This window comes from Mandrillus leucophaeus, unplaced genomic scaffold (genome assembly GCF_000951045.1).
Source record: "Mandrillus leucophaeus isolate KB7577 unplaced genomic scaffold, Mleu.le_1.0 Scaffold770, whole genome shotgun sequence".
NCBI lineage: Eukaryota > Metazoa > Chordata > Mammalia > Primates > Cercopithecidae > Mandrillus > Mandrillus leucophaeus.
This window is the reverse complement of record NW_012108364.1, coordinates 479320-491294: the sequence shown is the minus strand read 5'-3', so window position 1 is coordinate 491294 and position 11975 is coordinate 479320. Positions and strand designations below refer to the sequence as shown.

The 11975-nt window shown below is 37.1% G+C and overlaps 1 protein-coding gene across 1 annotated transcript in view; it reads left to right on the top strand.

Moving 5' to 3' along the window:
- Positions 1-11975, top strand: part of SPAG1 (sperm associated antigen 1) — a 125127-nt gene that overhangs the window by 28876 nt on the left and 84276 nt on the right. Inside the window, exons 4-8 of the mRNA XM_011966736.1 lie at positions 836-961; positions 6028-6089; positions 6619-6725; positions 7314-7419; positions 9816-9946. Of these exons, the coding sequence (XP_011822126.1) occupies positions 836-961; positions 6028-6089; positions 6619-6725; positions 7314-7419; positions 9816-9946 (532 nt within the window). The remainder of the gene's footprint in view (positions 1-835; positions 962-6027; positions 6090-6618; positions 6726-7313; positions 7420-9815; positions 9947-11975) is intronic.

Sequence of the window (11975 nt, the reverse complement as noted above, 5' to 3'; positions counted from 1 at the left end):
GTCCTCATTCTGGATTCATTTATTTTGAAATGGTGGACAACTGCAACTGTAGCTTATGCCAGATCTTAATCTCTGGCACATATCAAGCAATTCAACTTTCTCTTCTGTAATATCATGTGTTTTCTCTGCTTCTTGGGAGCACTTCCAGCATCACTAGTGATACTTCGTATGGGTCCCATGGTGTTATTTAAGGTTTACAGTGTTGCACTAAACATCATAAAAATATGTGAGAACTGTGAGAGATCACTTTTTATGACAAGATGCAGTTTACTAGAGACAAACTGCTTCTGCAGAGATGACTAGTGTCACAAGGCATTTTAAGCAGATACTTGTAACTTAAAGCTTACAACAGCAGCAACAGGAGGTGGCTGTGAAATTATTATGTATTGTAGTGTGTAATACAGTCAGTTTTATGCAGTTATGATTTAATACTGCATCCTTATGTCTTTTTTTTTACATTTCTCTTTACTGTGAATGGTGCTATTTATGGTCTGTAAGTGTTTGTGTGGGTAAGTTTTGATAAATTTTAACTTTTTATAACTTATGTATACTTTATTGTAGTAAATGATAAACTAGGCTAGTATCTACATATATTTTATGCATTCATGAAATACCTAACTTAGCTTAATTTTTTGATATTTCTAATTCATCTGTGAGTTTTTTCAAACTGTCACAAATCTCCAAATATTTTTCCAATATTTTTACTGAAAAAAATCCACATATAAGTAGACCCATGCAGTTCAAACTTGCATTATTCAAGGGTCAGCTATAGTTCTTTCTTATGCTTGGTTATAATTATTTCAAACTATATATTTACCTTTTTCTCTATTCTCAGAGTTGGGTATCGGAAATTAAAAAAGAAGAAGATAAAATGCACTTTCATGAAACCGAGACATTTCCAGCAATGAAAGATAATTTGCCTCCAGTTCGTGGTTCAAACAGCTGTCTTCATGTTGGCAAGGTAGGCCTTTTTGATATCTTTGTGGGTGGTAGTGGGAGAGGATTGTTGCTGTTTATTAAGGGGCAATCTCAGTTGAATCGGAGCAGCCTATGTGTGATGTCCTCTAGGAGAGTTGGGGAGTTTGTTCAGCTGGCTGGGAACTAGCACCTTCTTCACTAGGCTGTATCTCATTACTTGGAGATCAAAATGAAACAGTTTTTTCCTTTGAAGTCTTGCATCTTGGGCTTATTTACTGCCTTTAGTCTTTTTTTTTTTTATATATATATATACGCCCTGTCTCTTCTGTCCAATTTTGATGAGAGCAAAAGGTCTGATTCAGTGTGTGAAAATTTCAGGGAACAATTATATATATATATCTAGTAGGGCTACAGAGGATGTATCATATTACATAATTTAATTATGGATTTAAAACAGTAAACAGATACTTTCAGTACTTATAAATGTCATTCCTCTATTTAGTGCATGTGTTCTTCCCCTTATTCCCATTTCTCTGTGTGGTCCCTATTTTGTCACATAGACCTCTCCTTTTTAATCCGTGGGCTCCATACAGAAGGGGACTGTTGAAGTTCCAGGCCCATTCTATTTAACTTTAGATCGAAACTGGGTTTCCTGGCATCCATCTGACCTTGTAATTTCTCAGATGACTCCTCAAGTCTTTTCGTTTCTAGGTTAACTCATTCTTGTGATTCTCATCTTTTCTTTGAATCAATTTTATTTTAAAAACATCCATGGCTCTTCATCACTCTGCTCTCTGATAATTTACCTTCCTGGATCTTTTTACTCCTCATTAGGAATTACGTATGTAACTGAGGTGTACAGTAATCTGGTGAGGATGCCACTGTCTGCAATCCATGAAATTGTATTTATTGAATAGTCGGTCGGGCACGGTGGCTCATGCCTGTAATCCCAGCACTTTGGGAGGCTGAGATGGATGGATTACTTGAGTCCAGGAGTTTAAGACCAGCCTGGCCAACATGGTGAAACCCCATCTCTACTAAAAATGCAAAAACATTAGCCAAGCGTGGTGGCATGTGCCTGTAATCCCAGCTTCCTGGGAGGCTGAGGCACGAGAATTGTTTGAACCCAGGAGATGGAGGTTGCAGCGAGCTGAGATCATCTCCTCTGTCTCAAAAAAAAAAAAAAAAAAAAAAAAAAGAATAGTCCTTGTGCACTAAGACTGTGCCCTGAAAATATAACAATGAATAAGCATTGCTGAAGGAGCAATGGGGTGGACGGACTAGTGGTACAGTAGTTCTCAAAGTATGGTCTAGGAAGCCCTTAAAGTCCCAGAGATTCTTCCAGGGGATCCAGAAAGTCAGTGCTATTTTGAAAATAATACTAGTGCTTTGTCCTTGTCACTGTGTTGGCATTTGCCCTGAGGATAAAGCTGCTGTTGCTTTAACATGAAGCAAGGCAGGCACCACACTGTACATACAGTAAAAATAAATCCCAATATTACTTAAAAATACCTTTAATAAAATAATAGAATATTTACTTTGTTAGATCTTGAACTTCTAGGACATGTCCTTTTAGTATTTTGTGTGACAAAGTGAGAAGTATGCAGAAAGCACTTCCCTGCATAGTGAAATATGATGGTTATGATATGATGCATAGCCACGTTTTCCTGGAACACTGTTTCTACTTGAAATAATGGTTGACAAACTGTCATTATTCAGACTTGGGATTTCAGCAACAATTTTGTTGAAAGTGAATGAAGGAGGCCTGTCACTTTAAGGAAAACAACTCACAGTATTTGTTGCTAGTAAGCAAATCTGAGCTTTCAAGTGCAAATTAGGTCCAAGCAAGTGGGGCAGTGGCTCAGGCCTGTAATCCCAGCACTTTGGGAGGCCAAGGCAGGTGGATCACTTGAGCCCAGGAGTTCGAGGCCTGGGTAACAGAGTGAGACCCCATCTCTACAAAACTTTTTTTTTTTCATTAGTGTGGTGTGGTGGCACATGCCTGTAGTTGTAGTTCTAGCTACTCAGGAGACTGAGGTAAGAGGATTGCTTGAGCCCTGGAGGTCAAGGCTGCAGTGAGCCATGATGACACCACTGTACTCCAGTCTGGGCAACAGAGCAAGACCCTGTCTCTAAAAACAAAGTGCAAATTAGGACTTTAGGTATTAAATATTTAGTATAATATAATAATATCTAATAATTTAGATACTATGTGTTTCTCAAATTTCTGCTTGTGACAGAAAATAACCCTTAAGGGGGATACTTGTCAAAGGACAACATTATAACAAATTTCAAGATTTAATTGGCTTATATTAACAATTTGTGAATCAGGATGACATCTCCTCTAAAAATTTAGAAAATGTGCTCCAATGGCCATGGCAGAACAGCTGGTTTTTATAAGGTAGCTTGAGCAGGGACAAGGAATACAAAAAGTAGACTATTTAACAACAGGTTATTTTCCTTATAAGGGTTAAAGCAGAAATTTGGTTATTATCTATGTCTTTTGATTTCTCTAGTCAGATAAGCAAGTTAATTTTGGGTTGGTGATATGGAACTTTAGCACCAGTGACTACATTTTAGTCTGTTGGGGCCTAGTGCAGGAGCTTAGTCCAAATCACTGACCTCCTATAAATTTTATTTAACATACCTGAAAGTCTTTTTTGATGAGCTCCATGCGGATATTAACAAATTGTGATTTATAAAATTGTATAATGAAATCTGTGAATATTTGGAAAATCTGTATAACTCCAATGACCGATAGTTTTGAGGAGTGTGAGAATGTCATGATACTGAAAAATTTGAGCCGCCCCATGGATTATGACAGTAAATATGCAGTGTTATGAGAATACATAGAAGGCACATGTCCCAATCTTTCAGTCAGAGAGCATTGCCTTCTTAAAATATCCAAATATAATATTACACATTAGATTTTATCCCATATACTAAGTCCATGTCTTGAGACTTTTATTGCTCCCCGTTCATTTTTTTATTTATTGAAAATTTTTTTCTTCTTTATTCAGTTATAATTGATAACACTTGCATATATTTATGGTGTGATAAAACAATGTGATGTTTTGATATATCTACACAGTTTGAAATGTCAAGCCAATTCATGTCCATTTCTTGATCCCTAAAGGGGGATATTTTTTGTCACAGGTAGGTATTTGAGAGCCACGTATGAATATTAAATACCCCTGATTTCACATCAATGCCTTTTGAAACTAAGTGATACAACTCGTATTAGTTTCCTAGGGCTGCTGTAACACCACAGGAAGTGGTTGACATAAAACAACAGAAATGTATTCTTTCACAGTTCTAGGGGTTAGAAGTACAAAATCAAGGTATTGGCAGGGCCTCTAAAACCTGTAAGGGAAGATCCTTCTTTGGCTCTTCCAGCTTTTGGAAGCCCTGGCCTTCCTTGCCTTGTAGCGGTACAACTCTAAGCTCTGTTTTCATTTTCACACCGCCAGCTTCCTTCTCTTGGAACTTCTTCTCCTCTTTTTATAGGGACACAGTCATACTGGATTAGGGCCCACCCTAATGACTTCATCTTCACTTGATTATATTGCAAAGACTCTATTTCCAAATAAGGTCTCATTCACAGGTACCAGGGTTAGGACTTCATCATACTGTTTTGGGAGACACAATTCAACCCATAACATCATCTTAGCATTGAGAACATTGTCTTGATGAGCAGGAAATCGAGTGCAAGCATCAAATGAGACTTTTTGAGCCTGTAAGGACTGCATAGTACTCATTTATGTGGTTTATATAGTTCCTAGTATTGCTATTAGCAAACCTGAGCCTAATGAGAATGAAGATATGTAACAGTTTAAAAACAAATTAGCACCTACTTTATTATTATAAATTCTACTATACTTCCCTTTCTTCAAACTATATAGATAAATATTTTAAAGTTAATAATTCCTTAGTACTTACCTAGCAAAAAATTGTACCCTCTCTCGGAGACTGATTATTGGTGAGCATTATGGCTATTGTTTGCCTTTCTCTCATTCTGTTCCGGTGCAGAACCTGCCCTCTGTCCTCAGCAGTGGGAATGTGGCTACTTTGGGCCACTGTTAGTGCTTGGTCAAGATGGGCCCATGACCCGAGCTAGCCAATCAGTTCTTCCTTGAAATTTCTCTAACTGAAGACAGAGAGAAGAGTCACTCTCCTTTTCCTCTGGTGGAGAGAGCTGTGAGGTTATAATTCCAGAATGCTTGTGGCGATGTTTCCTGCCACGTAAAGAAAGCAAGTACCCATCAGGGAAAGTGAAATCAGCATGTAGAGAGGAGCAGAGACTGGGAGGGACATGGAGAGCTGGAGAAAGGGCATAGGAATCCCCTCATCCAGCAATACCCCTGCCCTTCCATCAGTTTAGTTATATAGGCTGATAATGTCTTCTTTTTTAATGTAATTATTCCAAATCAGATTACTGTCATTGCAAACTTCTGACTAACATAGCAGTTATTCTTGTTTCTCCAATGCCTAGGTTTGAAAAGAATGAATCAGAATTTAGTACTTTTTTATTATAAGAAAATCAGTAATAATCATATTCACACATAAGTTTTAAAATTATATGTATATATACTTAAAAACCTATAGATTGTCCCCAGAATTAACTACAAATTTAAAATTCTTAATAACTTTAATGCTGAAGTTATAGTAACTTCCAGGGTACCTATTTTTCTTATCTATTCCATTTGTATATCTTTATTTTATTTTTTTGAGACAGTGTCGCTTTGTCACCCAGGCTGGAGTATAGTGGCTCAATCTCTGCTCACTGCAACCTCCACCTCCCAGGTTCAAGCAATTCTCATGCCTCAACCTCCAAGTACCTGGGATTGCAGGCATGCGCCACCATGCCCAGCTAATTTTTGTATTTTTAGTAGAGACGGCATTTCTCCATGTTGGCCAGGCTGGTCTGGAACTCCTGGCCTCAAGTGATCTGTCCACCTCAGCCTCCCAAAGTGCTGGGATTACAGGCGTGAGCCACTGCATCTAGCCTCCATTTGTATGTCTTAACCCAATACTTTACATTGCATTTACAGTAAAACCTGATAATCTTATATTAAATATATCTCATAAAATATGATTTTATTCTTTTAGGAAAAATGTTCTAAAAGACCAACTAAAAAGAAGACTCCAAGGGATTATGCGGAATGGGATAAGTATGTTTTACATGTCTTTATATAAAATGTATCACTAAAAAAGTTATCTACCACAAAATACTGCAGTAATTTCTTAAATAATTATTATAAACCTGAACATGTCAAGAATACCAAATTACTTTAATAGAGTACTGAGAATATCTGGCCTCAGCCCTTTCAATGTTTTTTTCAGTACATAAAAAACTACTATATCCTTTTTTTTTTTTTTTATAAAACCAACCAAAAAAAAAACTAATGTAATTTTTATACCCATCCAAACTATAAAAGAACAAAAATGTAAAATTGAGATAAGTTAGTCACAATTTTAATTTCAAAGTTCTGACCAGTTTAGATTTGATTAACGTTTAAGCTCTCACTAAATTGTGTGTTTTCTTAAGAAGGAACTCAGATGACTTGAACTATAAAGTTACTGCATATCTTTGAATATGGATCCAAAGGCATACTTGTACAAATATAAGAATATCAATAATACATTTGTTTTCTTGCCTGTATTGTACTTCTTTTGGTTTTTATTGTTCTTTCATTTAAGATTTGACGTGGAAAAGGAATGTTTGAAAATTGATGAAGATTACAAAGAAAAGACGGTAACAGACAAGTCACACTTGTCTAAAATTGAGACAAGAATAGATACAGCAGGTAATTGGAGAAAAAATAATAATTTAGTGTCTTTAAAGTTTTTGAATTATAATAAACACTGTCAATCTAGAAGACATTGTCCTTGAGTACTGCACAGATTACCATGAAAAGTTTATGGATTCTCTCCGACAGTTGACCATTCAACAAATTTGCTTCTCTCTTTTACTCACTTAATTTTTAAATGTAGTAAGACTTTAAAATATAAACCTATTTTTCTTACTGTAATTCATTTGTTTGTAATTCCTTTTTTTCCAATCCTCTTTTCCCTCCAAATTCCTCAAATTGTTTTCTATTTGCTTCAAAACAAAAAGATGGGGCAGTTTATTTGTTTTTGTTTATAGTCAACAGATGAATGGCACCTATAAAGTAAAACAAAATCAATCATTAAAAAAATTCTGAATCCTCAAAACTTGTGAATGATTTAAAAAGAAAACATCACTAAGCTTAAGGAACCTTTTATTTTCTTTTGTTTATTTTATGATCTTTCTGCTCTGTTCTGCTTCTGTTAAAATAGGCATTCTTAGATTTAAACTTTAAAAATTCTGTTAAATTATATGTTTACATATAGCAGATAACATTTATTTCTAGGTCTAACTGAGAAAGAAAAGGATTTTCTTGCCATTCGTGAAAAGGAGAAAGGAAACGAAGCTTTCAACTCAGGAGATTATGAAGAAGCAGTGATGTATTATACCAGGTGAGCAGACTTTTGTTGTGGTTTAAACTTGCCTTTTAAAAAATGATAATGTTTTAATTGTTGAAACATAAATAAGCAAAAGTCTATGTCAGAATCTCTCAATGTGTTGTACTTGTGATTTACCATATATTCACTTGTGTTTCTCCTATTTTTTCAATACTTTTCTCAAACCTTTAAGCTCCCACTCCACTCCTACTTTTGACAGAGGACTTAACTTCCTGTCTTGCAGAGAAAATAGCAGCCATCTGACAGGAATTCAACAGAAGGCCTATATGATATAGAAGTGAATAACTTAGGTTCTACTGTAGACTGCCTGGATTTAATTCTAGTATTTGTGGTGCTCCTTCCTACCACAGGGCCTTTGCACATGCTGGGTCCTCCATCAAAAATGCTTTTCCCATGGCTGATCTGAGTACAGTAGTGTTTACAACTAATTGATCACAACCAGATACAGATTTCCTTGTCCCTTCTCCACTCCCACCGTTTCACTTGACTAGCCTTTGAAAGAGAAAAGAAAATTAAGAAAAAAAAAATGCTCTTCCCTCCTCCCATTATCTAATTAATTCTGATTTATCCTTCAGATCTTAGTCTTCCCCTTACTTCTTTGGAGAAGTCTTACTTGACCTTCCAAACTAGGTTAAATCTCCATCCCACCCCACCCACTTCACCTCCCAATTTATAGGCTCTTATAGCAGTCTTACCTCTCCTTTGTAGCACTTGTCAGAAGTATAATTTAAGCTTGTGTGATTTGATAATAACTAGAATGTAAGATTTGTAAGAGCAGAACCCATTTGTCAAGGATTTTTACATCATTGTATCCCCAAGGCCCAACAAAGTACCTGGTTCATAGTAGCTGTTCAATAAGTATGTATATGAACTTCTGAAGTTCTTAACAGCCTATGAAAAGTAGACTAAGTTTTTAAAATGTTGTTACAGATAAACTGTTCTTATAGAATCACCAATGCCACCTTAGCCCTAAACTCTGTACAATCTTTTTTCCACCTTTGGAAATAAGATAGATTTTTTTCAATGTTGTTGATGTCTCTAAAGAAGTTTTCTCAGACTGTTTAAATGAAGACATGAGGTAAAGAGGATATATGATGGATCATTCATTCAGTACAGCCTCCCCTGTTCAGGCAGGTGGATGTCAGTCTTGATAACTGTTCTTTCTTTTCTTGTAGATTTATACCACAGAGTCTCTTGTCTATTACAGGTTGCAAAACTCTTTTCTTCTTTTATGAGGAATCATGTAGTTGAAGAATTAAAGCAGCATAGTATAATGGTTAATGGTTAAGGGAATTCAGACTACCACTTTCTGACCTTGGGCAGATTCTTTTTTTTTTTTTTTTGAGACAAGGTCTCACTCTGTTATCCAGGCAAGAGTGCAGTGGTATGATCATAGCTCACTGCAGCCTCAAACTCCTGGGCTCAAGGGATCCTCCCACCTCAGCCTCCTGAGAATAGCTGGGACTACAGGTGTGAGCCACCACACGTGGATAATTTTCTCTTGTATTTTTTTGTAGAGACAGGCTCTCACTATGTTGCCCAGGCTAGTCTCGAACCCCTAGCCTCAAGCCATGCTCCCACCTTGGTCTCCCAAAGTGCTGAGATTACAGGGGTGAGCCGCCATGCCTGGCTCCAAAAAATGTGTTTGGTATTTGATATTTGATGTTAACTGACATCAATGGTTTTTTTTAAGGTGATCTATAGGTATTTATCTTTTTCTACCTTCATTTTAATTCTAGTAACTAAAGCTCAGATTCCAGATATATGAGTATTTAAATTCTCATAATGCCTCTAAAGCCTGAGTTAACCTTAAGGCTATTAACTGGATGTTTAAGCATCTGTTTAAATATTGATTTAGTATGCTTGTAGAATTGTATTTTATTATTTTTGATAACATAGGCTATATTCGTTTGCAAAGGTTGCTGTAACAAAGTACCACAGACTGAGCGGCTTAAACGAGAGAAATTTCTTTTCTCACACTTCTGGAGGCTGGAAGTTTGAGATCAAGATGCTAGTAGGGTTGGTTTTTTCAAGGCCTCTCTCCTTGGCTTCTAGGTGGCCATCTTCTCCCGGTGACTTTACAGTCTGTCCATACATGTATGTCCGAATATCTTCTTATTATAAGGAAACCACTTTTATGGGATCAGGGCCCCCTCTCATGACTTCACTTCACCTTAATTGGCTTTTTAAAGACCCTATCTCCAAATACAGTCATGTTCTGAGATACTGTGGGGTTAGGACTTCAACATATGAATGTTGGTGGATACAATTCAGCCATTCAACAATTAAACACAGGTTATAATTGTTTTATGTGTAACTTAAGCTGAATTTCTCTACGTTCTTGTGTTTACCTTAGGCTTGCTTGTTGCCAGTAACGGTTTCTTTTCTAGGAGCATATCGGCGCTTCCCACTGTAGTTGCCTATAACAATCGAGCTCAAGCACAAATCAAATTACAGAACTGGAATAGTGCTTTTCAGGATTGTGAAAAGGTCTTGGAGTTAGAACCTGGAAACATAAAGGGTAAAAAATATTATAGAATTCTTTTACATTTACAGCAGGACCCATTAATAAAGACCATTCGTAGATACTTGCAATGTTTACATTAAAAATATTTCAGATAAACTCAAATTTCTGTATGTGAATCACCAACTTCACAAAGTTGGCTTTAAGTTTAACTTGTAAGTTAAGTCCCTGATTATTTGTACGGAAGTAGCTAATAATCCCAGAGGATTTAATAAAATACATATATATTTTTAAGAAGTATCTCAGTAAACAAAAAACCAACAACAAAAATAAAATAAAAGAGAAGTATCTCGGCCAGGCACAGTGGCTCACACCTATAATCCCAGAATTTTGGGAGGCCGAGGTGAAATGATTGCTTGAGTCTAGGAGTTTGAGACCAGCCTGGGCAACACAGCAGAACTCTGTGTCTCAAAAAAAAAAAAAAAAAAAAAAAAAAATCCCCACTTTTTTTTTAAAATTTTTTTTTTCAAAAAAAAAAAAAAAAAAAAAAAAAATATCCAGCTTGCATTTGAACATTCTCTTTATCCAAAAAAAAAAAAAAAAATAAGTATAGCTTCATGTAGATTTTCTGTTATTTATAAATATAATAAAATTATAAGCCCACACTGGACCTCTAGAACCTTCTCCCAGCTTCTTTGTGGATATTTTCACCTAGGTGGCTGTATATAATTTTGTTTGTTTGTTTGTTTGTTTGTTTGAGACAGAGTCTCATTCTGTCACCGAGCCTGGAGTGCAGTGGCATGATCTTGGCTCACTGCAACCTCTGCCTCCTGGGTTCAAGTGGTTCTCCTGCCTCAGCTTCCCAAGTAGCTGGAACTACAGGCATGCACCACCACGCCTGGCTAATTGTTGTATTTTTAGTAGAGAGATGGGGTTTCACCATGTTGGCCAGGCTGGTCTCGAACTCCTGACCTCAGGTGATCCACCTGCCTTGGCCTCCCAAAGTGCTGGGATTACAAGCGTGAGCTACCGCTCCTGGCCTGTTTTTGTTTTGTTTTGTTTTGTTTTTGAGATAGGGCCTCACTCTGTCACCCAGCCTGCTGTGCACTGGTGCAATCTTGGCTTACTGCAACCTCCGCTTCCCAGTCTCAAGCAATTCTCTCACCTCAGCCTCCCAAGTAGCTGGGACTACAAGCATGTGCTACCACACCCGGCTAATTTTTTTTGTATTTCTTTAAAGATGGGGTTTCACTGTGTCGCTCAGGCTGGTCTCAAACTCCTGAGCTCAAGTGATCTGCTCACCTCGACCTCCCAAAGTGCTGGGATTACAGGCATGAGCCACTAAGCCTGGCTTGCTATAAATAATTTAATTTTCACTTTAAATTAATAATTTGAATAACTTAATTATAAATTAAATTTGTCCAAAAATGACTCTTTCTGCCAGAAACCTGCACTCTATTTTGATTCCCTGTCCCTGTGACTGACCACCTTGTCATGGTTCAGACCTGAAGTATGCAAATCAGACTCTATTCTCCTTTTCTGTTATCAAGAAGGAGTCATTCCAAGAGGGAGTGACATATATTATAATTGACACATTATATTTCTTTAAATTTTTATGGATTCAAAATAAATATAAACACTTTTTCACATGGAATGTATCCCTTTTTGCCTATAAACGTGGTGGAGGTGGCAGAAGCCATGGGAGTGCTAAGGGGAAGCCTGGTGCATCACCTGCCACTGTCATTGTCATGGATTGCCCTCCATTTACCAATAAAGTCCTGTTGGGCCTGTGTTTTATGCAAGCTGGTCTCTGTCACAGAGTATGACTGGGCTCCCAGCTTTAGGCAGCAGCCCACTGAAGGTTTTGCCAATCCCATACCACTGCTCTGTCAGGCCCTGTGCCAAGCACTTTACGTGTATTAACTCTGTTAATTTTAACAAGTCTCGGCTGGGTGCAGTGGCTCATGTCTGTAATCCCAGCACTTTGGGAGGCTGAGGTGTGCAGATCACCTGAGGTTAGGCATTCGAGACCAGCCTGGCCAACATGGCAAAACTCCATCTCTACTAAAAATTAAAAAAAATTAGC